The 27546-nt window shown below is 37.2% G+C and overlaps 1 protein-coding gene across 4 annotated transcripts in view; it reads right to left on the reverse strand.

The window, feature by feature from the left end:
• DMD (dystrophin) overlaps positions 1-27546 on the reverse strand; it is a 2234319-nt gene that overhangs the window by 540916 nt on the left and 1665857 nt on the right. For all 4 annotated transcript variants that reach the window (XM_027096086.1, XM_027096084.1, XM_027096085.1 and 1 more), the window contains one exon: positions 17740-17951. In XM_027096086.1, the coding sequence (XP_026951887.1) occupies positions 17740-17951 (212 nt within the window). The remainder of the gene's footprint in view (positions 1-17739; positions 17952-27546) is intronic.

Genomic DNA, 27546 nt, shown 5'->3' on the forward strand with positions numbered 1-27546 from the left:
ACCACCACCACCACCACCACCACCACCACCACCACCACCACCACCACCACTACTACTACGATTACTACTACTACTGCTGCTGCTAGTTTTTTAAAAATATTTATTTATTTATTTGGTTGCGCTGGGTCTTAGTTAGTTGTGGCATGTGGGATCTAGTTCCCAGACCAGGAATCGAACCTGGGCCCCCTGCACTGGGAGCATGGAGCCTTAGCCACCGGACCACCAGGGAAGTCCTCTACTGCTGCTATTTTTAAATGAACCATACTACAGCCACCACAGGGTGAGCCTCTAATGAATGAAAGAAAGGGACCCACTGTTTTATAAACATTGTCTATAACGCTGCACCTCTAAAAGTCTCCCTTTAATTTAGAAGATAAATGTGAGTATGTAGACCTACAATTAAAATTTTAAAGTTGAGTATTGTTTAAGTTTTCTTATAAAATGTGTTTTGAGATATTCACCTACAAGTGAAATTCAGGTTTGTTTCAGGTGAACTCGATTTTAAAAGAGTTAATGGCCCTGACTCAAAGGAGCATCATAAAAAGCAATGCAGAGTAATGAAGAGGCACCTTCCCAGGAAGGCTTGATTGGCCACTGTCTTGCAGTTTGATCTTAAAGTCATTAACCTTTGAGTTCCAGTTTTGTTGTCTGTAAAATAGGATGGGATTACTTAGGCTGCTTACTATGCCTCACATTTGTTATGAGGTCAAAATCAAAATCAAATTGCTTGTGTGAAATACAATTCATATTTTATGAAAAGACAAGAAAACTTTAAATATAAAAGTTCTTCTCTGCCCTTTGGCCATGTCTCTGCCTGCACTGTACACTGTGTATCTGCGTTATGCATCGACCAAACCTCGCCCCCCCCACCATCCGCAGGAATACCTGCTCAACCATAACAAGCAGCATTCTCCCAGCATCAACAAAACAACTCCTTAAAAGATAACATTCCTTCCTTTTTTGTTTTTAACATTCCTTCTTGATCTTGGAAGGGGTCATGTGATCCACCACAATTATGCTTAGATCTGGATTATATAAGTGGTCGATAATACGTCATTTGATGTATAGCCCTCTGTCTCAAAAAACTTATATAACTGTGCCTTGACTTCTGACAAGTGGAACAGTTCTCAGAGCTTTCTGAGATGCTCTTCCCAGGTCATAATCTTCAAATTTGGCTCAAATAAAAATTTCCATTTCTTTCTTAGGTCGACTGATTAATTTCTCGTTGACACTTGGAAATTTATAAAACAGGATCCTAATATATTTACAGATAAAAAGTTCTACATACTGGGTTTTCTCCTTTTGCCTTAGATACTGTGTTTGCATACATGAACTAAGAGATTCATTTAAAAAAATTAGCTCTGTGAGCTAACAGCTAAGAGCTTATTAGCTCTTAGACCCATTCTCTGCCCCTCTCCTACTCTGCTCAGTATTGCAGATGGACTAACCACTTTAGGGGATCAGCAAATCCCAGGATTTCTTGCTAGCTGGCTTCTAGATGGTTAGGCCAGTGAGAGAGCCAGAGGAAGGCTGAAACTAGAGTATATCTCTCCCTCTCTCTATGTGGGCAGTATCTTCTTTGTGTCTCCATTTCCCACTGGACAGACCCTCTCTCTGTAATTTCAGTACTGCTGTGCAGCCCACACAGTGGTCAAGTTAGCACCAGATGGCTCTGGCTTCTGGGCTTTGGTGACACGTGATGTCTCTCCAACCCTCGAAGTGGTAACAGCTTCCCGATGTCACTAAACTCTGAGTTGCGTATCTCCTGTTGGACTTCTCAGCTCCTTCATTAGCCATGGAACCAGTCCTCTGTATTTAAATTCCCTCTACTTGAAACATTTTGTGTGGTTTCTAAACTGCACCCTGATGATACAAACTGGAAGAAATCTCACAGCAAATGACACTACCTATAATTACACGGGGCAATTTAACATCAAGCATAAATTTCACGAAATATCAGATTTCACATCTTGCATCCTTCTCTCCAGCCTCAGAGCAAGAGGTGACTCTTGTGCTCAAGGACACTCCCTCGCCCTCCCCCTCCCCCGCCCCCTCCATGTACTCCCTTCTCTGTGCCTTTTCAACCTCTTGCCTCTCTGCAAGGTCTTTCTCTACAACTTTCAAACATGAGTCTCTCACCCATCTTTAAACAACAACAAAACCTGCATCGTTTTCTTTCCTTTCACAGTTAAGCTCCTCAGAAGGCAAATACTCACTCATTGCCTCAACTTGATTACGTTCCTGCCACTTTATAATTCATCAAAATCAGGCTTCTGCCATCACCACCTCACTAAAACTATTCTGAAAGAAGTCACTCTGGCAAATCGGATTATTGACCTCAATTCTTTACCCCACCTTGTATCCATGCCCTTTGCTATGTAACTTTGAGTTTCCTGCTACAAAGGGCAGTTTACTTCCCTGCCCTTGACAATGAGCTTGGCCATATGACTTGTTTTGCCTAATTCTAGCGAGATGTTAATAGAAGTGACACAAGCAGAGGCTTCAAAACATGCTTCTGCAGTGGGGCTGGCCCTTTGGCACTTCTGCCATTATCGTGAGACAAACGTGTCCTGGGCTAGCCTGCTCATCCTTGGAGAAGGATGAGTGACGTGTGGACGAGAGCTACCCCAATCAACCTGCGGTGTGAAGCAGTGCCACCCCAGACGAGCTGCAAACTCACGAAGAAAGAAATGCTTATTATTGTTTGCCACTGGCGTTTTGAAGATGCTTGTCATGCAGCACTTCTGTGAAAATATTTAACTGATTCAGTCACCAATGGTCACTGTCTGTGGAAAGTTTTAGGTTCTCATTTACTTGACTCGTGTGCAGCAACTGGTGCTACTGACTGCTCCGTTCTTGAGGCTCTAGCTTTCCTTGGTCCCCTCTCTTTGGGTGTCCTCTATATACTCTTAAGCTTCAAAGTGTTTCTTTTGCTGCCTGCCCCTTAAATGTTGGTGTTCCCCAAGGTTCTGTCCCTCGCTCAACCTTCTCCCTCTGCAGTGCAAGTGGATCCTCAACTGGAAGAAGAGGCAGAGAGCACATCCATATAGAAGTTGTACCATAATTTTCCCTTATATCCAAATATTCTACCTCCATTGCCACTGCCTTAACTTAAGCCCTCATCGACTCTTACTTGGACTCTGCAATAACCTTTTTATTGGCTCCTTCCCTCTACTCTAGACCTTCCATCCACGTATAGCTGCTCAAGGGATCTTTTTGCAATGGAAATATAACATTATTCCTCTGTAAAACCTTTCAATGGCTCCCTGTTACCTACAAGACAAAGTCCAAACCTCTTTCCTTGGACTACAAGGCCCTCAAATATATGATCCTTACATAAATATCCACTTTGACCTTTCGTTATCTCCTTTGCTCTTACCCAGTCCCATAATTGCCCATACAAAAACCCTGAAAGGTTAAGTGACTTGTTGAAGGTGACATAGCTTGTCAGTGAAAGAGGCATCACAAAAATGCAGGTTTCTTGGCTTCAATATTTAGGGTTCAATCTACTTAAAGAAGATATGCTTCCACATAAAAGGATTTAAGGAGGATGGCTGGATTTATTATAATTGAATTTTGAAGAATATAAAATAGTCTCCTTGATGATTATAGCATGATTGGAAAATTACTGTATATAATAAAGTAAGACATTGCTAAACAAAGACAGCAGAAAAAAATACATATTTGGTTTATTTAAAAAATCACTAAACAGTTTACTCCTAAGTATAAATTAATGTTCTATACATATTTATTGGAAAAAAGAAATACAATTTCTTTCTTGCTTGTGTGAATTAAAATGACCTAGAAAACCTCTTTATGGATATATAATAGAAATGTTAAAATATCTGTAAGGAATCTATTTCAAAAGTAAAGCCTCTCACCATAAACTTCAAGACTCATCTATTAAACCTCTAACATTACCAAGCAACTCTATTTCAGAAGGTAACACTATACAGGGGATACTATTTGAGAAAACGGCCCTCATTTTCCAGCTTACTGGAAATGATTAATCTTTTCAATAGCTCTGAGGACTACATACCAAAGTTGTTACTTTTTTGTCCTTTCAACAATGACTACAAGCTGAGAGCAGGCTGGTAAATGTGTTATCGGCCAACCCATTAGAGTTCCATTATTTTCTGTCTTACATGACTTCATGTAATGAATTTTTATAATTAAACTAATGGCATACAATTTAGTTTCCCTCCTCTTTACTTTTCAGGCCCCCTTTCTTTTCCAGCGTCTTTGGAGTAAGTTTTATACAAAAAGAACGGAGGAGAGCCCTCCAAGTGCTTCATTACGTTAATTTCATTATGACATTTTGGAAAGCATTCTCTTTATCTGGGCTCTCTTTTTAATTTGCTGACTTTATTAAAAGACTTAAGCAGTGTTGTAATTAACAAATCACCCAGCTACCCCAGGCATCTAAGAGAAGTCTGGTTGAGAGGGTGTGGACATGGTTGGGTGGAAATGATTCTAGAGAGAAAGCCAGAGGACAGATCCCCAGAAAGTCGCATTTTCTCGGCTATTTTCAAATCCCATGAACCTACTGCAGTAGACTACATTATTGTTCACAGACATTCGGAGCCTTTTTCATACCAGAGGATTACACAGCTGCACCCCCACTGAATTAGGGATGATACCATAACTGATTTTGGCTACACGTCACTTCCAGGGAGATGGTTTAAGAGCCAGTGGCATCATTGATTATGCTTCCTGACTCTCTGATCAGAGAAGTATGTACCAAGATGCAGCTCCCATTAGCTGCACTCCCTGAATAACTAAGCTAAGTAGAATGCCCTTGTCAATCTAGAGTGGACATGTAATGTGAATAAAACATAAACTTTGTGTTGTCTCTAGATTTGGGGATAGTTTGTTACTGTGGCATAACTTAGCCTATCCTGACTGACATACCTACTCAAGTATGACCCTAGTGCATATGAAGTGGTATCTCATTGTGGTTTTCATTTGTATTTTCTTAATAATGACTGATGTTGACCATCATTTCATGTGCTCATTAGCCACTTATACACCTTCTTTGAAGAAATGTCTATTAAAATCCTTTGCTGATTTATAATTGAGTTTTTCTTGTTCTTATTGAGTTATGAGAGTTCTTTACATATTCTGCATGCAAGTCTCTTATCAGATATATGATTTGCAAATATTTTCTCCCATTCTGTGGGTTATCTTTTTACTCTCTTTATGATATTGCTTGCAGCACAAAAGTTTTTAATTTTGATGAAGCCCAAGTTATGTATTTTTTCTCTTGTCACTTTGGCTTTTGGTGTCATGTCTAAGAAAACACTGCCTAACTCATTCTACTCCTGCTCTCCTTTCCCCCCACCCCCCGGTACGCAGGCCTCTCACTGTTGTGGCGTCTCCCGTTGCGGAGCACAGGCTCCAGAAGCGCAGGCTCAGCGGCCATGGCTCATGGGCCCAGCCGCTCCGCGGCATGTAGGATCTTCCCGGACCGGGGCACAAATCTGTGTCCCCTGCATTGGCAGGGGGACTCTCAACCACTGCGCCACCAGGGAAGCCCCATTCTACTCCTATGTTGTCTTATAAGAGTTCTAATATTTTAGTTCTTATATCTAGCTCTAAGATCCATTTTTGAATTAATTTTTTTGTATGGTGTGAGGTAGGGTCAAACTTCATTATTTTGTATGTGGACATTTAGTTACGCAAGCATGAACTTTTGAAAAAATATTCTTTTCCCTTTGAATTGTCTAGGTATTCTTGCCAACAATCAATTGACCATAAATGCAAGGATTTAGTTCTGAACTTTCCATTTTGTTTCATTGATCTATATGTTTACCTTGATGTCAGTACCACACTGTCTTGATTACTGTAGCTTTCTAGTAAGTTTTGAAATTAGGAACTGTGTGTCCTCCAACTTTGTGCTTTTTTCAAGGTTGCTTTGGCTATTCTTTGTCCCTTCCATTTCAGTATGAATTTTAGGATCTACTTGTCTATTTCTACAGAAAAACTAGTGAGGATTTTGATAAGAATTGCATAGAGTCTGTAGATCAATTTGGGGATATTGCTATCTTAACAATATTAAGTTTATTGATCTGGGAATATGGCATGCTTTTCCGTTTACTTAAATCTTCTTTAAATTCTTTCAGCATTGTAGTTGTTAATGGAAAAGTGTTGCATTTCTCTTATGCCTAATTATTTTATTTTTTGTTGCTATTATAAATGAAAAAATTTTCTGAATTTCATTGTTCAGATTATTCATTGCTAGTATATAGAAAAATAATTGATTTTTGCATTTTGATCTTGGATCCTGCAAATTTGCTGAATTACATTTTTAGTGTATTCCTTATGATCATCTATATACAAGATTATGTCATCTGCAAATAGATATAGTTTTACTTCTTCCTTTCCAATCTGGATGATTTTTATCTATTTTTTCTTGCCTATTTTCCCATCCTGAACTGCCAGTACCGTGGTAAATAGAAGTGGTGAGAGCAGTCACCTTTATCTTGTTCCTGATCTCAGGGGAAAACATTCAGTCTGTGAGTCTGTTTCTGTTTTGCATATACATTCATTTGTAATATATTTTAGATTCCACATATAAGTAATACACACTGTCTTTCTCTGTCTGGCTTATTTCACTCAGTATAATATTCTCTAGGTCCATCCACACTGCTACAAATGGCAGAATTTCATTCTTTTTCATGACTAATATTTCATTGTATGTATGTATGTATGTATGTATGTATGTATGTATGTGTATGTGTGTGTGTGTGTGTGTGTGTGTGTGTGTGTATATATATACCACATCTTCTTTATACATTCATCTGTTGATGGGCATTTGGGTTGCTTCCATATCTTGGTAATTATAATTAGCACTGCTATGAATACTGGGGTGCATGCATCTTTTCAAATTAGTGTTTTCATTTTTTTCAGATATGTACACAGGAGTGGAATTGCTGGATCATATGGTAGTTCTACTTTTAGTTTTTTGAGGAACCTTCATACTGTTTTCCATTGTGGCTGCACCAATTTATATACCCACCAAAAGTGTACAAAGGGCTTCCTTTTTCTTCACATCCTTGTCAACACTGGTTATTTGTAGATCTTTTGATGATAGCCATTCTGACAGGTGTGAGGTGCTATCTCACTGCTGTTTTGATTTGCATTTCTCTAATAATTAGCAAATGTGCCTTTTCATGTGCCTATTGGCCATCAGAACGTTTTCTTTGGAAAAATGTCTACTCAAGTCTTCTTCCCATTTTTTGATTGGGTTGGTTTTCTGATACTAAGCTGTATGAGCTGTCTGTATATTTTGGAGATTAATCCCTTGTCAGTAGCATCATTTGCAAATATTTTCTCCCAGTCTGTAGGTTGTCTTTTCATTTTGTTGACGGTTTCCTTTGCTGTGCAAGAGCCTTTAAGTTTAATTAGGTCCCACTTGCTTATTTTCGCTTTTATTTCTTTTGCCTTAGGAAAGAGATCCAAAAATAATGTTGCTATGATTTATGTCAGAAAGTGTTCTGCCTATATTCTCCTCTAGGGGTTTTATGGTTTCAGGTCTTACATTTAGGTCTTTAATCCATTTTGAGTTTATTTTTGTATATGGTGTGAGGAAATGTTCTAATCTCATTCTTTTACATGTAGCTGTCCAGTTTTCCCAGCACCACTTGTTGAAGAGACTGTCTTTTCTCCCTTGTATACTTCAGCCTCCTTTGGCATAGATTAATTAACCATAGGTGTGTGGGTTTATCTCTGGGCTCTCTACTATGTTCCATTTACCCACGTGTCTATTTGTGCCAATACCATGCTGTTTTGATTACTGTAGTCCGAGAAGGTGATACTTCCAACTTTTTTCTTTTTTCTATAGATTGCTTTGGCAATTTGGGGTCTTTTATGGTTTCATATGAATTTTAGGATTATTTGTTCTAGTTCTGTGAAAAATGTCATGGGTATTTTGATAGGGGTAGCATTAAATCTGTAGATTCCTTTGGGTACTATGGCCATTTTAACAATATTAATTCTTCCAATCCAAGAGCATGAAATATCTTTCCATTTCTTTGCATCATCTTCAACTTCCTTCATCAGAGTATAGGTCTTTCATGTCTTTGGTTAAGTTTATTCCAAGGTATTTTATTCTTTTTCGATGTGATTTTAAACAGGATTTTTTTTTAACTTTCTCTTTCCAATATTTATTAGTATATAGAAAAGCAACAGACTTCTGTATATTACTCTTGTATCCTGCAAATTTGCTGAATTCATTTCTGAGTTCTACTAGTTTTTGGGTGGAGACTTTAGGGTTTTCTATATAAAGCATCATGTTATCTGCAAATAGTTAGTTTTACTTCTTTCATTTCAATTTCGATGCCTTTTATTTCTTTTTCTTGTCTGATTGCTGTGGCTAAGACTGCCAATACTATGTTAAATAGAAGTGGTGAGAGTAGGCTTCCTTGTCTTATTCCTGAATTTAGAGGAAAGGCTTTCAGCTTTTCACTATTGAGTATGATGTTACCTGTGGCTTTGTCATAAATGGCCTTTATTATGTTGAGATATGTCCCCTCTATACTCACTTTGTTGAGAGTTTTTGTTTGTTTTTTATCATTAACAGATGTTGAATTCTGTCAAATGCTTTTTCTGCATCTACTGAGGTGATCATGTGTTTTTTTATCTTTCCTTTTGTTAATGTGGTATATTATATTGATTTGCAAACACTGAACCATCCTTAATCCAACTTGATCATGATGTATGATCCTTTTTACACATTGTTGGATTTGGTTTGCTAATATTTTGTTGAGGTTTTTGCATTTATATGCATCAAAGATATTGGCCTATAATTTTCGTGTCTTTTTTTTTTTGTAGTGCCTTTGTCTGGTTTGCATACTAGGGTAATGGCAGCCTCATACAATGAATTTTGGAGTATTCTGTCCTCTTCAATTTTTTGGAATAGTTTGAGGATAGGTTTAAGTTCTTTAATATGTTTGGTAGAATTCTCCTATGAAGCTGTCTGGTCCTGGACTATTCTTTGCTGAGAGGTTTGGTTTTTTTTTTTTTACTAGAAAATCAATTTCACTACTGGTCTGTTCAAATTGGCTGTTTCTTCTTGATTCAGTCTTGGCAGGTTGTATGTTTCTAGAAAATTGTCCATTTTCTTCTAGGTTGTCCAATTTGTTGGTGTATAACTGTTCGTAGTATTCTCTTAAGATTATTTGTATCTCTCTAGTATTGGTTGTTATTTCTCTTCTTTCATTTCTTATTTTGTTTATTTGAGTCTTCTCTCTTTTCTTCCTGGTGAGCCTGGCTAAAAGTTTATCAATTTTGTTTATCTTTTCAAAAAACCTGCTCTTGGTTTCACTGATCTTTTCTATTTTTTTGTTTTACTTTGTTTCTATTTTATTTATTTCTTCTCCTATATTTATTATTTCCTTCCTTCTGAGGACTCTGGGCTTTCTTTGTTCTTTTTCTAATTCCTTTAGATGGTATGTTAGGTTGCTTGTTTGAGATTTTTCTTTTTTCTTGAGGAAGGCCTGCATCATTATAAACTTCCTGCTTAGAACGGCTTTTGCTGCATCCCATAGATTTTGGAGTTTTGTGTTTCCATTTTCATATGTCTTGAGGTATTTTCTGATTTTCCCTTTAATTTCTTCATTGACCCATTACTTTTTTAGTAGCCTATTGTTTAGTCTCCAAATGTTTGTTCCTTTCTCATTTTTCTTTCTGTAATTGATTTCTAGTTTCATACTGTTGTGGTCAGAAAACATGCTCAATACAAGTTCTATTCTTTTTCTCTGGTAGCTGTAAGACTATTAATTTTTAAGGCTACTGTGTAGCTGGGAGAAACTGATGGGAAAAGGCCAAGTTAAAAACCCTCAAACCCTGCTGTTCTTAGTGAAGTTCAGTAGTTTACATATTGTTGCCAACCTCTGGTTAATTTCCAGAGTTTAGAAAAGGCAATTTTAACAATTTTGCATTTGCTGCTTTTATGGAGGAGTGGATTTACAGAGTTGCCACATTATATTTTCAAGCATGGAATAAGTTAAAGTGTGAAAAGGAAATAAGGCAAAATATGGTGCAATCAGAGCATAATGCTATCCAAGTCTTTGTGACTCTGCATTAAATATTTATATACTATAGCAGTATCTGGAAAACCACCCATTATTTTTCCTGTTCTCTATCAGTGATGTAGGAAGCACTCTGTTTGTGTGCTTTGAGAAATTTAATAGCTTTATACATACTTTGGGAGGAAAAGGACTATCAGGTTATTGATTCTTTCTTCTTAATCATGTGGGATCTTTAGGGGAGAACAAAAGGGAATAAAGAAACTACATGAAAAAATGGCAGGTCCTACGAAGAAGTTTTCTGATAATGTTTTTCATTACTGTATCAGAAATCCAAACCTCAAACTACCAGGGTGGGTCAATTTGCTGATTTAATTTTGTGCTCATCCTAAGAGTAAATAAAATGTATGAAAGGAGAATTTAGCTTCCATTACTGTATATATCTTTTTGGTAGATAAGGATACTATCTAATGCCACCCGTTCCCTCAAATAATGAAAATGACAAGGCTCTAATTCCATATTTGAAAAAAAAAGTTCTCTCTGATTAGTTTCTTCCCTGGTAAAATAATTTGCAATCCTCAAATAGCTATCAGATTTACTACATATAACAAGTTCAACTTTTAAAATTAATTACATGATTACAGTGTATCTACATTTCAAGTTCCCTAAAGAATGTCTTCAAAACACAGATATTTTGCAGCCTTGGAAATCTTTATTTAATAATTTGATAAACTATTGGGTTTCTCACCTCAGATAGTTTTAAGTATTATATAGCTAAATCAGCTAGGCTCAAATAAGATTTCACTTCTCTACTGAATTCATGTACTCTTAGCTCAGCCAAGCACAAAACAGCTAATGCCGTCACGTTTGAAAAGCTTTTATGCTGAATTTGACACAAAAGCAATCACAAGAGAGACAAAAAAAGGAATTTCTCTTTCAAAGGATGAAAGGGGAAAAAAATAAATGAAAATTCTGAGCCTGGGTAAATCTCTCTACACTGGAAAAGAAAGTTTAAAATCATCAAGAAATAATTTTTCCAAAGAATCCACTGGCAAGTTTGGACCAATCTTAATAGCCCGGGAAACAGGTTGTGAAATAAACCAAGATTCTGCCAAATAAAAGAAATCCCTCCAAATTGGAAAAGAAGAAGTAAAGCTGTCACTGTTTGCAGATGACATGATAGTATACATAGAGAATCCTACAGATGCTACCAGAAAACTACTAGAGCTAATCAATGAATTTGGTAAAGTAGCAGGATACAAAATTAATGCACAGAAATCTCTGGCATTCCTATACACTAATGATGAAAAATCTGAAAGTGAAATCAAGAAAACACTCCCATTTACCACTGCAACAAAAAGAATAAAATATCTAGGAATAAACCTACCTAAGGAGACAAAAGACCTGTATGCAGAAAATTATAAGACACTGATGAAAGAAATTAAAGATGATACAAACAGATGGAGAGATAGACCATGTTCTTGGATTGGGAGAATCAACATTGTGAAAGTGACTCTACTACCCAAAGCAATCTATAGATTCAATGCAATCCCTATCAAATTACCACTGGCATTTTTCACAGAACTAGAAAAACAATTTCACAATTTGTAAGGAAACACAGAAGACCCCAAATAGCCAAAGCAATCTTGAGAACGAAACACAGAGCTGGAGGAATCAGGCTCCCTGACTTCAGACTATACTACAAAGCTACAGTAATCAAGACAGTATGGTACTGGCACAAAAACAGAAAGATAGATCAATGGAACAGGATAGAAAACCCAGAGATAAACCCACACACATATGGTCACCTTATCTTTGATAAAGGAGGCAGGAATGTACAGTGGAGAAAGGACAGCCTCTTCAATAAGTGGTGCTGGGAAAACTGAACAGGTACATGTAAAAGTATGAGATTAGATCACTCCCTAACACCATACACAAAAATAAGCTCAAAATGGATTAAAGACCTAACTGTAAGGCCAGAAACTATCTAACTCTTAGAGGAAAACATAGGCAGAACACTCCAGGACATAAATCACAGCAAGATCCTTTCTGACCCACCTCCTAGAGAAATGGAAATAAAAACAAAAATAAACAAATGGGACCTAGTGAAACTTCAAAGCTTTTGCACAGCAAAGGAAACCATAAACAAGACCAAAAGACAACCCTCAGAATGGGAGAAAATATTTGCAAATGAAGCAACTGACAATACATTAATTTCCAAAATTTACAAGCACCTCATGCAGCTCAATAACAAAAAAACAAACAACCCAATCCAAAAATGGGCAAAAGACCTAAATAGACATTTCTCCAAAGAAGATGTACAGACTGCCAACAAACACATGAAACAATGCTCAACATCATTAATCCTTAGAGAAATGCAAGTCAAAACTACAATGAGATATCATCTCACACCAGTCAGAATGGCCATCATCAAAAAATCTAAAACAATAAATGCTGGAGAGGGTGTGGAGAAAAGGGAACACTCTTGCACTGCTGGTGGGAATGTGAATTGGTTCAGCCACTATGGAGAACAGTATGGAGGTTCCTTAAAAAACTACAAATAGAACTACCATATGACCCAGCAATCCCATTACTGGGCATATACCCTGAGAAAACCATAATTCAAAAAGAGTCACGTACCAAAATGTTCATTGCAGCTCTATTTACAGTAGCCTGGAGATGGAAACAACCTAAGTGCCCATCATCAGATGAAGGGATAAAGATGTGGCACATATATACAATGGAATATTACTCAGCCATATAAAGAAACGAAACTGGGCTATTTGTAATGAGGTGGATGGACCTAGAGTCTGTCATACAGAGTGAAGTAAGTCAGAAAGAGAAAGACAAATACCGTACGCTAACACATATATATGGAATCTAAGAAAAAAAATGTCATGAAGTACCTAGGGGTAAGACAGGAATAAAGACACAGACCTACTGGAGAACGGACTTGAGGATATGGGGAGGGGGAAGGGTGAGCTGTGACAAAGCGAGAGAGAGGCATGGACATGTATACACTACCAAACGTAAGGTAGATAGCTAGTGGGAAGCAGCCGCATAGCACAGGGATATCAGCTCGGTGCTTTGTGACTGCCTGGATGGGTGGGATAGGGAGGGTGGGAGGGAGGGAGACGTAAGAGGGAAGAGATATGGGAACATATGTATATGTATAACTGATTCACTTTGTTATAAAGCAGAAACTAACGCACCATTGTAAAGCAATTATACCCCAATAAAGATGTTAAAAAAAAAAAAGAAATCCCATGATGACCATTGCTGGCAGTTTTAGGTGCCAAAGGCATACCATCTGACCTCTTATGAAAGTTAAATGGCATCATATCTCATAGGATTCTGCCATAGCCTTTTGGCAGGCTTTCTGATTAGGATGGAAATCCTGTATGATTTCCCCTAATATCTGTCTTTCTATCTCAAAAGAGCATTATTGTTTTACTAGGACCATGTAGAAGAGCAAATGAAGCCATGCAGTTATCAAAATCAAGTACTTACTCAACTTATGTTTTTGTTTCCAAAAAATTAAGGGTTATATAGGAAAGAAAGAAACTGAACATACATTATGGGCATCATTTAATGATCTACTCATTAATTATTGACACGATGGGCTATCTACAGTCTATTCTTTTGCCAAATACTTACTGTTTCTATCTCCTTCCACCTTGTCTATGCTTTCAAGATGGACTTTTCCCAGATGCTATCTCAGATTTCAGTTCTACTTTGTGAAGGGGCTGTTGTTATTCCAATTTTTTCTCCACTATTTTTTCTAACCAAGAGTGGAGGTTTTCTAAGTGTCTAATTAGTAGGGAAATGGTGAAAGATGGAACTTAATGAAATATTATAATTAAAAATGATAATTATTCAAAGTTATGTAGCAACATATATATTTATATAATACTAACTTTAAAATCAGAATTCAAAATTTTATCTACATTATGAAGACAATTAAAAATATGTAGATAAGAAATGGAAGTGAGGGGAATTCCCTGGCAGTCCAGTGGTTAGGGCTCCATGCTCTCACTGCCGAGGGCCTGGGTTCAATCCCTCGTCGGGGAACTAAAATCCCTTAAGCCGTGTGGTGCGGCCAAAAAAAAAAAAAAGAAAAAGAAAAAAAGAAATGGAAGAGATTATAGACAGAGGTTAGCAATTATGAATCATGAAAATATCAGAATTATGAGTGATTTTTTTCTTTAGCTCAGGTATGGTGACTGGTTTAAGTTTTCAAAGAGTGTAACGGTGTGGTGGTTGGCTTTGAAACCATTTCATTGCCACAGGGAGGGCAGTCATCAGCGATGCTGCTCCAAAGGAGGCTGGCTGCTGTAATCACAGCTCTCCAATTCTATAGAGACAGCCTGATGACTGCCTTACGAGGCTCACCAAGCTCTCTTGTTAACCCTAGACACACAGACTAAGAAAGAATTCATGGAGCAAGGAGATCCTTGTCAAATTAACCATTGTCTAATACGTCTATTTTCACACTTTCTTCCTCAAATAAAATTGTAAGTGATAAGCCAGCTAATATCATTCAGGAATGATAACACATTAGACATAAAGGCAGCCCTCCACTGTTGAAGGCTCCCTGATTTTATAAGGCTCCTTTTATAAGAATTCAACATTGTAGTTTCATTAAAAATGGAATACAATTTGCAATTATCTTTTTAGTTTTTCACAGTAAAACAAAATATGAAAACTTCTCCCTGGTATACTGTTTCACCGCTTTCATTTTCCACCTGTTGGCTTATCAGTAATATAACCTTATTTGTCAGTTCACAACTACAATGGTCTCCCTTTCTGATCCTCAGGGTGTTTTCTTGATTTGTTTTAGCCACACAGACAACCGGTTAAGGAGGAAATCTGTGAGGTCGTTTACAAAAGAGGGAGGAGATATGGGGATATATGTATATGTATAGCTGATTCACTTTGTTATAAAGCAGAAACTAACACACCACTGTAAAGCAATTATACTCCAATGAAGATGTAAAAAAAAAAGAGTAATTGCTATGCATTCGTATCCCAACTCCGCTGCTTTTAAAGAGGAGTTACTGAACTTCTCTAGGCTTTCAATTTACTTCTCTGTAAACAGGGAACAATAATAGTACTTTTCATGGAAAGTGTTTGGGAGGATGAAATAAGCCAATATATGTGAAGTGGTTAGCACAGTTTTTGACAAATAGCCAAGTACTCACTAAATGTTAGTTATTAGGGTTAGTATTACTTTTAGTTTTAGCATATGTCATTTAGGAAATGGACAGGAAAATTACAGCTTTAGTCTTCTTTATGTTAGGAACTTACAGTGAAGTTACAGCAATATATATCATTAAATTCCTAAACATATAATACAAACAAAAACATAAGTTTCCAAAGATAATGGCTGAGCCATTTTTAAGATGCAGTTTTAGATGGACTATTCAAAAGCAAATTTTTATTTCAAAAGTTTGACAAGAATAGCAAATATAATACAATCTTGTCTTTGTTTCAGGTGTCCAAAACACCTTACTCATTTTGATGAAAAAATTGTTTTGTTTCCTCCTTTCATACTTTCTTTTGCAACTCTTTCTGTCTCTTATTTAAAGCTCCTTGCTTTTCCAAAAGCTATTAAACCCCAATCCTTCTTGCTATCACTTTAGGATTCCTGTATGTTTTAAGAGTATTCCTCGGGCTTCCCTGGTGGTGCAGTGGTTGAGAGTCCGCCTGCCGATGCAGGGGACACGGGTTCGTGCCCCGGTCTGAGAAGATCCCATATGCTGCGGAGCGGCTGGGCCCGTAAGCCATGGCTGCTGAGCCTGCGCATCCGGAGTCTGTGCTCCGCAACGGGAGAGGCCACAGCAGTGAGAGGCCCGCGTGCCACAAAAAAAAAAAAAAAAAAAAAAAAAAAAAGAGTATTTCTCAATTGCCAAATTTCAGAGTCTTGTTGCCCTGATCAACTCTGTCTCTATATGCCTCTCATCTCTCCTTTCCCTCGTCTAACTCAAGGGTCCAATCCAAATTATTTTTCCCTGGTAATTCCTCCTGACCAGTTAACCACTTTGTTCCGTGATCCGCTAGATTCACAGAACCCTAAATTTTTGAGAGGAAAAAAGAAATAGCATAACATACTGTGTACATGATGGATAAGACCAGAACCCTCAAGAATAACCACATGGATTCTGTTTCACATAGTCAAGTGAAAAATTGGCCAAACCATCATTAGAAATTCCTAATTCATCTATGCTCATCAAAGGGAGAAAACCTTAGTGGTAAAAAGTATCTTGTGAAAGAGAGAATTTTTATTCATCTAGATGTTGCCTCCAACAAAGGTACTGATACGTTTGTAAAATCCTATGTGGCTTTCTAACATTCTTGTCATATAATAAAAATCCTGTCCTCGTTGCTGTTCAGACCCTTTGGAAAACTAGCTATGACAAGGACTGGCTAAAAGCTCACTAGTTCATTATTCCCATTTATTCTTCCTGAAATTAAATTGGGAACAAGTTCTGGTCAATGGGTTTTGGGTGGAAGTGATGTCCATAATCTCGAGGCCTGGCCATAAAACCCCATGTCTTGACCACATTCTCTCTTACTCTTCTGTGGTGACTTTGGGCAGCCATGATTTTAAAATTATAGTTTGATAAAATTAGAAAAGTTTGGACCCCCAAGTCACCATTTAGGAGAGAGCTCCCAAGAAGGGTTCTTTGACCTCTATTGAACTAGGACACAACCAAGGAATTAATCACCATTGTATTCAGCTACTGAGATTTCAGGGTTTATTTTTCAAATAAACCTAGTGTAAATAAATATGCTCTGTGACTCAGCATAGTCTAAACAATGATTAATTTAGAAATGGGGGCCATTCCATGCAAAAAAACTATATGGCTTTTTTCTCAGATGACATAGGCAATCTGAGATTCAAATACGTGTTTAGCAGAAGGCCTTTTCCTACCAGAAAAAAACCCTATAGAGTGTTGTCTTCAATGTGATCAAGTTCTCACTATGCCACTTCTCTGCTTAAAATCCCCTAAGGACTACCCATTGTTTAGCATTTAAGGTCCTTCCAAACTGACCTATAAATATGAGGTTTGAAAGGATTCAATATTTATAAAGTACCACGCCTGGTGCTTGATAATACACAGTCAAACAAATTTCCTTTCCCTTCCTTTTTCTGTTTCATTTATCCTGAAAAGTTCTAGATTATTAAGTGGACAAATATATGATGAAGTTTGGTTGGGGGGGAGAGAGGAACAAGAAGAAAAGGAAGAGAAAGAAGGGAAGTTGGGCTGGAGGTCAGAAAATGGGAGGAGAAAGTGAGAGTACACCTTATCCCTACCTTATTCTCATATCCACCCTTCCCTTCTCCATTCAGTGCCCTCAAATAAAGTAGGAAGGAGTAGACCTGTTACTTTTTCTAAGAAGGAATTAAGTCCACCTGATTGACTTCATGATACTACAGAAGTACGCGCAACAATTTTGAAGAGATCTTAAAAGATGATGCAATGTGAAAACCACACCATTGTATCTAATTTATTAAACAAAATTAATTTTAACATTGATATTAGCCATCAATTTTCCTCTAATCTCTACTTTACTTTGACTGCAAAGACTACTGTTCATTTCAGCTTGCTTTCTTTTCATAAATTAACATTAAAAATCAGTAGATTTTAATCCATGGTATAATTTTATCCAGTGTATTTTATTTTAAGAACATATCTTTGATACTAACCTTGGTTTCTGTGATTTTCTTTTGGATTGCATCCATTGTGTAGGGACCCTCCTTCCATGACTCAAGCTTGGCTCTGGCCTGCCCCAAGACCTGCTGAGCTTCTTCCTTAGCTTCCAGCCATTGTGTTGAATCTTTTAACATTTCATTCAACTGTTGCCTCCGGTTCTGAAGGTGTTCCTGTACTTCATCCCACTGACTCTGAATTCTTTCAACTGGAAAAGAAGGAAAAATGAATACATGGGAGTAAATGTTACTCTGGAGAAGACATTTGAAATTTAACACCCAAATATTATCTCACATTTTATATTACTTATAAAAGAAATTGCTCATTGTGTTACAGCTAGAATGATGGACAATGGAATTTCTTACTTTTTTCAAAGGCAAACATAAGTTTTTGTTAAACCAACTTCCTGAAGGTGATCTAGAACATCAATAGTACATGTGAAAATTTAACTGTGTCTATTCCTTTTGTTTTAGTTTTAAAAGCAGGATAAAACATTTATTAACATAGTACATTAACACAGTTGTATAACTGAATGCAAGACCTTTTCACATAATATCCCCTAAAGCATCTCAAGCACTACATGTCTAAAACAGAACCTATAGAAAAGGAGCTATTTCTTTCTAAAAAAAGAGCCTGTTACTTATTCTCTCTTCCTCAGTCACTGTGCCAACACGTTGACTAACCTGATTTTTCTCACTTCCTAACTGCAAATGTCATAACCATTTACTCAGCCCCAAGTAGGACATATCTAAATCATATGCCTTCTTCTCCTTTTCATCCACACAAACAGGTTCCCCTGAATCTATCTTTTCATGCTCTTCCTAGTGATGTAGTTCACATCTTAATTTCCATTTTTTACCAAGGATGTTCCCGCAATCTTTAAACTACTCTTTTTTTTTGAATTGTAGTTTATTTTTTTATAGAGCAGGTTCTTATGCATTTTATATATATTAGTGTATATATGTCAATCCCAATCTCCCAATTCATCACACCATCACCACTCCCCTCCCCACCACTTTCTCTGCTTGGTGTCCATATGTTTGTTGTCTACATCTGTGTCTCTATTTCTGCCCGACAAACCGGTTCAACTGTACCATTTTTCTAGGTTCCACACAAATGCATTAATATACGATATTTGTTTTTCTCTTTCTGACTTACTTCACTCTGTATGACAGTCTCTAGAAGCATCCACGTCTCTACAAATGACCCAGTTCGTTCCTTTCCATGGCTGAGTAATATTCCATTGTATACATGTACCACATCTTCTTTATCCACTCATCTGTTGATGGGCAATGAGGTTGCTTCCATAACCTGGCTATTGTAAATAGTGCTGAAATGAACATTGGGGTGCATGTGTCTTCTTGAATTACGTTTTTTTCTGGGTATATACCCAGTAGTGGGATTGCTGGGTCATATGATAATTCTATTTTTAGTTTTTTAAGGAACCTCCATACTGTTCTCCATAGTGGCTGTATCAATTTACATTCCCACCAATAGTGCCAGGAGGGTTCCCTTTTCTCCATACCCTCTCCAGCATTTGTTGTTTGTAGATTTTCTGATGATGCCCATTCTAACTGGTGATGTTGAGCAGCTTTTCATGTGCTTCTTAGCCATCTCTATGTCTTCTTTGGAGAAATGTCTACTTAGGCCTTCTGCTCATTTTTGGATTGGGTTGTTTTTTTAATATTGAGCTGCATGAGCTGTTTGTATATTTTGGAAATTAATCCTTTGTCTGTTGATTCATTTACAAATATTTTCTCCCATTCTGAGGGTTGTCTTTTCGTCTTGTTTGTAGTTTCCTTTGCATTGCAAAAGCTCTTAAGTTTCATTAGGTCCCATTTGTTTATTTTTGTTTTTATTTCCATTACTCTAGGAGGTGGATCAAAAAAGATCTTGCTGTGATTTAGGTCAAAGAGTGTTCTTCCTATGTTTTCCTCTAAGAGTATTATAGTGCCCAGTCTTACATTTAGGTTTCTAATGCCTTTTGAGCTTATTTTTGTGAATGGTGTGAGGGAGTGTTCTACTTTCATTCTTTTAAATGTAGCGGTCCAGTTTTGCCAGCACCACTTATTGAAGAGGCTGTCTTTTCTCCATTGTGTATTCTTGCCTCCTTTGTCATAGATTAGTTGACCATAGGTGTGTGGGGTTATCTCTGGGCTTTCTATCTTGTTCTATTGATCTATATTTCTGTTTCTGTGCCAGTAACATATTGTCTTGATTACTGTAGCTTTGTAGTATAGCCTTAAGTCAGGCAGTCTGATTCCTCCAGTTCCGTTTTCTTCCCCTCAAGACTGTTTTGGCTATTCGGGGTCTTTTGTGTCTCCATACAAATTTCAAGATTTTTTGTTTTAGTTCTGTAAAAAATGCCATTGGTATTTTGATAGGGATTGCATTGAATATGTAGATTGCTTTTGGTAGTATAGTCATTTTCACAATATTGATAATTCCAATCCCAGAACATGGTCTATCTCTCCATCTGTTTGTCTCATCTTTAATTTCTTTCATCAGTGTCTTATAGTTTTCTGCATACAGGGCTTTTGTCTCCCTAGGTAGGTTTATTCCTAGATATTTTATTCTTTTTGTTGCAACGGTAAATGGGAGTGTTTTCTTAATTTCTCTTTCAGAATTCTTATAATTATTGTATAGGAATGCAAGAGATATCTGTGCATTAATTTTGTATCCTGCAACTTTACCAAATGCATTGATTAGTTCTAGTAGTTTTCTGGTGGCATCTTTATGATTTTCTATGTATAGTATCATGTCATCTGCAAACACTGACAGTTTTACTTCTTCTTTTCCAATTTGTATTCCTTTTATTTCTTTTCCTTCTCTGATTGCTCTGGCTAGCACTTCCAAAATTATGTGGAATAACAGTGGCGAGAGTGGACATTCTTGTGTTGTTCCTGATCTTAGAGGAAATGCTTTCAGGTTTTCACCATTGAGAATGATGTTTGCTGTGGGTTTGTCATATATGGCTTTTATTATGTTGAAGTAGGTTTGTTCTATGCCTACTTTCTGGAGAGTTTTTATCATAAATGGGTGCTGAATTTTGTCAAAAGCTTTTTCTGCATCTATTGAGATGATGATATGGTTTTTATTTTTCAATTTGTTAATATGGTGTATCACATTGATTGATTTGCATATATTGAAGAATCCTTGCATCCCTGGGATAAATCCCACTTGATCATGGTGTATAATCCTTTTAATGTGTTGTTGGATTCTGTTTTCTAATAATTTCTTGAGGATTTTCACAACTATATTCATGAGTGATATTGGTCTGTAATTTTCTTTTTTGTAGTATCTTGTCTGGTTTTGGTCTCAGGGTGATGGTGGCCTCACAGAATGAGTTTGGGAGTGTTCCTCCCTTTGCAATTCTTTGGAAGAGTTTGAGAAGGATGGGTGTTAGCTCTTCTCTAAATGTTTGACAGAATTCACCTGTGAAGCCATCTGGTGCTGGACTTTTGTTTGTTGGAAGATATTTAATCACAGTTTCAATTTCATTACTTGTGATTGGTCTGTTCATATTTTCTATTTCTTCCTGGTTCAGTCTTGGAAGGTTATACCTTTCTAAGAATTTGTCCATTTCTTCCAGGTTGTCCATTTTATTGGCATGGAGTTGCTTATAATAGTCTCTTAGGATGCTTTGTATTTCTGTGGTGTCTGTTGTAACTTCTTTTTCATTTCTTTTTATGGATTTGAGTCCTCTCCCTCTTTTTCTTGATGAGTCTGGGTAATGTTTTATCTGTTTTGGTTATCTTGGCAAAGAACTCGCTTTTAGTTTTATTGATCTTTGCTACTGTTTTCTTTGTTTCTATTTCATTTATTTCTGTTGTGATCTTTATGATTTCTTTCCTTCTACTAACTTCAGGTTTTCTTTGTTCTTCTTTCTCTAGTTCCTTTAGGTGTGAGGTTAGATTGTTTATTTGAGATTTTTCTTCTTTCTTGAGGTAGGCTTATATTGCTATAAACTTCCCTCTCAGAACTGCTTTTGCTGCATCCTATACGTTTTGGATCATCGTGTTTTCGTTGTCATTTGTCTCTAGGTATTTTTTGATTTCCTCTTTGGTTTCTTCAGTGATCTCTTGGTTATTTAGTAACGTATTGTTTAGCCTCCATGTGTTTGTGTTTTTTACGTTTTTTTTCCCCAATAATTCATTTCTACTCTCACAGCGCTGTGGTCAGAAAAGATGCTTAATATAATTTCAATTTTCTTAAATTTACTGTGGCTTGATTTGTGACCCAAGATGTGCTCTCTCTTGGAGAATGTTCCATGTGCACTTGAGAAGAAAGTTTAATCTGCTGTTTTTGGATGGAATGTCCTATAAATATCAATTAAATCTATCTGGTCTATTGTGTCATTTAAAGCATCTGTTTCCTTAATTATATTCATTTTGGATGATCTGTCCATTGGTGTAAGTGAGGTGTTAAAGTCCCCCACCATTATTGTGTTACTGTCGATTTCCTCTTTTAGAGCTGTTAGCAGTTGCCTTATGTATTGAGGTGCTCCTATGTTGGGTGCATATATATTTATAATTGTTATATCTTCTTCTTGGATTGATCCCTTGATCATTATGTAGTGACCTTCCTTGTCTCTTATAACATTCTTTATTTTAAAGTCTATTTTATCTGATATGAGTATTGCTATTCCACCTTTCTTTTGATTTCCATTTGTGGGGAGTATCTTTTTCCAACCCATCACTTTCAGTGTGTATGTGTCCCTAGGTCTGAAGTGGGTCTCTTGTAGACAGCATATATATAGGTCTTGTTTTTGTATCCATTCAGCAACCCTGTGTCTTTTGGTTGGAGCATTTAATCCATTCACGTTTAAGGTAATTATCCACATGTATGTTCCTATTACCATTTTTTCAATTGTTATGGGTTTGCTTTTGTAGGTCCTTTTCTTCTCATGTTTCCCACTTAGAGAAGTTCTTGTAGCATTTGTTGTAGAGCTGGTTTGGTGGTGCTGAATTCTCTCAGCTTTTGCTTGTCTGTAAAGCTTTTGATTTCTCCACTGAAGCTGAATGAGATCCATGCTGGGTAGAGTAATCTTGGTTGTAGGTTCTTCCCTTTCATCATTTTTAATGTATCATGCCACTCCCTTCTGGCTTGTAGAGCTTCTGCTGAGAAATCAGCTGTTAACCTTATGGGAGTTCCCTTGTATGTTATTTGTCGTTTTTCCCTTGTTGCTTTCAATAATTTTTCTTTGTCTTTAATTTTTGTCAATTTGATTACTATGTGTCTCGGTGTGTTTCTCCTTGGGTTTATCCTGTATGGGACTCTCTGCGCTTCCTGGACTTGACTTGGGTGGCTATTTCCTTCTCCATGTTAGGGAAGTTTTCAACTGTAATCTCTTCAAATATTTTCTCGGGTCCTTTCTCTCTCTCTTCTCCTTCTGGGACTCCTATAATGTGAATGTTGTTGCGTTTAATGTTGTCCCAGAGGTCTCTTAGGATGTCTTTGTTTCTTTCCATTCTTTTTTCTTTATTCTGTTCCATGGCAGTAAATTCTACCATTCTGTCTTCCAGGTCACTTACCCATTCTTCTGCCTCAGTTATTCTGCTATTGATTCCTTCTAGTGTATTTTTCATTTCAGTTATTGTATTGTTCATCTCTGTTTGTTTGTTCTTTAATTCTTCTAGGTGTTCGTTCTTTAATTGTTCTAGGTGTTTGTTAAACATTTCTTGCATCTTCTCGATCTTTGCCTCCATTCTTTTTCTGAAGTCCTGGATCATCTTCACTATCATTATTCTGAATTCTTTTTCTGAAGTCCTGGATCATCTTCACTATCATTATTCTGAATTCTTTTTCTGGAAGGTTGCCTGTCTCCACTTCATTTAATTGTTTTTCTGAGGTTTTATCTTGTTCCTTCATGTGGTACATAGCCCGCTGCCTTTTCTTCTTGTCTATCTTTCTGTGAATGTATTTTTTGTTCCACAGGCTGCAGGATTGTAGTTCTTCTTGCTTCTGCTGTCTGCCCTCTCTTACTGTGTCTTTTCTTAATCTTTAGAGCCAAATATGAGTAATCTTTCTGAAAGCTCCTATAGCAGAATGCCCACATCTCCTTGCCCCTATCACTTCATTGCCCAACAGCCTGACCTCCAATACCATCACTGACATTTCATTCTTTGTAGGCTTTGTGTTGTCATAAAGTTTGCTTTGCCATCTAAGTGGTAGGCTAGATACATTAAGGAATTGAGGCTCCCCTGCCCAGTCTCCCACCACCTTACCTCCCAGGAACAGCCTGTAACCAATGACTGATGGTAGTCATTAGGGTATGAATATTCTAGCACGCTTTTGCTATGGGAGATATCTGTGAGGTATGTGATTTATAAGGGTTCCAGAGTTCTCCCAGTGGGATAAAGCTCTAGTGGGTCATGGTGGTAAACTGCTTGATTATGTACCATCCTTTACTGGCTGTCTTGCCTTACCTGTCTCATTTTCTCACTCCCCTATTGATATTTCTCTCAACTCCCAAATAAACCACTTGCTCTCAAAACTTTTTTCCTGCGGCAATCCAAGACCAGATAGGCACATTGGAAACTCCTTGTAACAATGACAGTTATATTCTGTAAGTAGGACAGGCTTACATCGAGGCTATTTCCTGGTATCACTGTGAGTCAAAGATGGAGATTCCCTATAGATTTTGCTCTGGAATACTTTATTTTAGAATATTAAAAATAAACATAACAAGATTGCTTTTTCTTTTCTTTGAGCACCACATAATCTTCATTTTAAGCTGATTTCATAAAATGGAAATAATGCCATAGAAAACAGGAAATAAAACCACCACTTACTTTACTCCTTAAGCAGGAAATCTGACAGACATTCTAGATTTTTCCCTAAGCCTCACCAAACACCATATATAATTGGTTACTAAGTTTTCTCGTACAGAACTCCTTTCTTCTTTCCACATGTTTCCACGGCAAAGCTCCAACATTTTCTGTCTACATGTTTGCAATAGACTGTACATAGTTCCTCTCCCTCAAGTCTCCACTTTCCAATGTAACTTCTACACTGTAGACATAGTAATAACTAATATAAATCTGATCACCCCACTCTCTCATTTAAACCCTTCAATGTCTCCCCACGGTCCTCTGGAATATCTTAGCTTGATATACATATTCCTCTGTGATCTGGCCTGGATAATCTGAGAGATTTATTGACAAAGGAACAAATTATAACATAATCAGAGTGTAGGAAAATCACCAAATTTAATATAAGAAACTAGGCCTTGCAGCAGTGGAGCTGTTAGTACATCTAGGCCCAAGAAATCAGGGGAGGGAGAAGTGGCCAGAAGCTGAGAATCATGAGGAGAAACCACCTTGATAAGAGCAGTAACCTTTTATCAAGGGACAGAGTCAGCCTGAAGCAAATTCACAGGTAGGGAACTAGAAGAATAAATACCCTGACCTCTCTGCCCTCTCTCTTCAATTTCCTACCAGGGCTCCTCAGTGGCTAAACTAATTGGAAGCCAGAGGGCATGGGAGACCAATGATGACACAGATCAACCACCCAGAGTAGAGAGCGAGGTAGAGAAGGGCAATGGACAAATAAAACGTATACGGCACAGTCTTGCGCTTTTTATTTTGTTTTGTTTTGTTTTTTGCAGTACACGGGCCTCTCACCGCTGCGGCCTCTCCCGTCGCACAGCACAGGCTCTGGACGCGCAGGCTCAGTGGCCATGGCCCACGGGCCCAGCCGCTCCGCGGCATGTGGGATCTTCCCGGACCGGGGCACAAACCCGTGTCCCCTGCATCAGCAGGCGGACTCTCAACCACTGCGCCACCAGGGAAGCCCCGGTGCTTCTTATTTCATGACATAAGCTTGGTCTTTCTTAATTAAACCTGCTGTTGCCTCCCTAAAGTTATAAGAAGTTATGAGTTAAAGAAGTACCTGAGATATTTTGTAAATAACCATCAGTACTAAACAGACCCTACAAGACTACTGATTGTGACATGAATTAAAGAATGTGGTACCTAGAATAGGTAAAACCAAGTAAGTGACATTCATTACAGGTACTGTTTTTATCAGTTTCATTTTGGTTTGGATGTTTGCTATGCATTGCAAATCCAGTCAACATATCACCTTCCAACTTTGGTTAACATGTCAACCTGTTTAAATGTCAATAACTCCTTATAATCTTTGAGCACCATTTTTTTTTTCTTGTTGCATTGCTGTTGTTCACCCACTGGGTAGTATAGCACTTATTATAGTTGAGATCTACAATTATTAGTCTATTTAATCTTTAGTTTACAAAACTACTAGTGTAAATGCTATTATAAAAAAAGCTGTTTAAAATATTAGTAAAAGAGTCTTTAAGTGTTCTGGAATATTTTCTTATCAATCATAGAAACAACTAATAACACAATTACAAACCATTTTCCAACTTATCCCAGCAGGCTACTTTATTATGCATAGCTGGCACCTCTTCTTTTTCTTGGCCTATTGTTATATAGGTATTACATGTATTTGCAAATAATGAAATTGACTTTCCTCTAAAAGCCAATGATTACAATTTGCCTTAATCAGCCTTAATTAGTGACATTTTACTATGCTATCAAAATGTTTAGAACGCCTAGTAATTTTGACAAAAACATGGTAAGCCATTTGCATTCATGCCAGTGAATATTTTCTACATCCTAAATTCATTTCAATAGGGTAGACATAATCTATATTTTTAGGCCATCACTTGATATGAGAAAGAAGTAGTTTCTCCTATCATGTGGGTAGATATTTCTTAATTGTGGAAAAAGGAGGAAACTTTCATAGCCTATAACATTATTTCAGACAAACATACCATTTGAATGCCTGTTCAATCACAGCAATGGAGGTTTTCATCCCAAAGGGGTCATGTGTGTACAATTTAGCAAGAGAAAATGGTTTACTGGGTATGCGTCCCACTAAAGATGTGCTTTCTCATCCTTGACCTTCAACTGTACTTGATCATGAGATAATACTTAACGAAATAGATTTATAGTTATAGACTCACTCAACAATCTAGCTACCCCTCCATTCACACCTATCTATCCATCCTGCCAGTTACCATTTTATTTACCAGCTACTGGATACCAGGCATTAGGCCAAGCATTGGGGAAACAAAGGAGTCTAAGACAGATTCCCTGGCTTCTGGTTGGTTGGTACCTGTTAGATGGAAGTGTTATTTACCATCTACTCAAGGAATAAAGATCAACAGTTCTAGGAAAAAGATAATGAGTTCCATCCTACACCTATTCAGTGAAAAGCTTTGAGGATCTTTCACATAGGACTATCATTTTAGTCAGCTGGACTTGAAGGTGCTGTGGTATAGCTGCATATTTTGGAAGACAGAGAAATCCAAGATTAGAAATCACTGGAGAGAAGTAAAAACTGAAGCCATTAAGAGGAACACATTCTCATTGGTATGGGGTATAGATTGAGCAAAAGAGGGTTAAAGATGGAGTCTTGAAAAATATAACACATAAACACAGAATACAGCGTCAATAGTCAATAAGATGGATGAATGGCTAGAGAGGCAGGAGGATCACTTGGAAAGTGCCCTTCCATAGAAATGTGGATAAGAGAAAATTTCACAAACACAAGCGTGGTTAACATTTTAAATACCATAGATGTCACAAGAGCTAATAAAAATCATAATAAAACATTATTTGAATACCCACTCTGCTCAAGGCACTGTTTTAAGCTCTTTACCTGTATTAACTCATTTAATCATCATGAAAATCTTACGAGGTAGGTATAATTGCTTGTGTTGTTATTGTTGTTGCTGTTCTCCTCACTTAACAGATGAAGAAATAGGGACCATGTTA

The sequence above is a fragment of the Aethalodelphis obliquidens genome, unplaced genomic scaffold (genome assembly GCF_003676395.1).
Source record: "Aethalodelphis obliquidens isolate GAN/ISIS:26980383/991018 unplaced genomic scaffold, ASM367639v1 scaffold98, whole genome shotgun sequence".
Classification (NCBI taxonomy): Eukaryota; Metazoa; Chordata; class Mammalia; order Artiodactyla; family Delphinidae; genus Aethalodelphis; species Aethalodelphis obliquidens.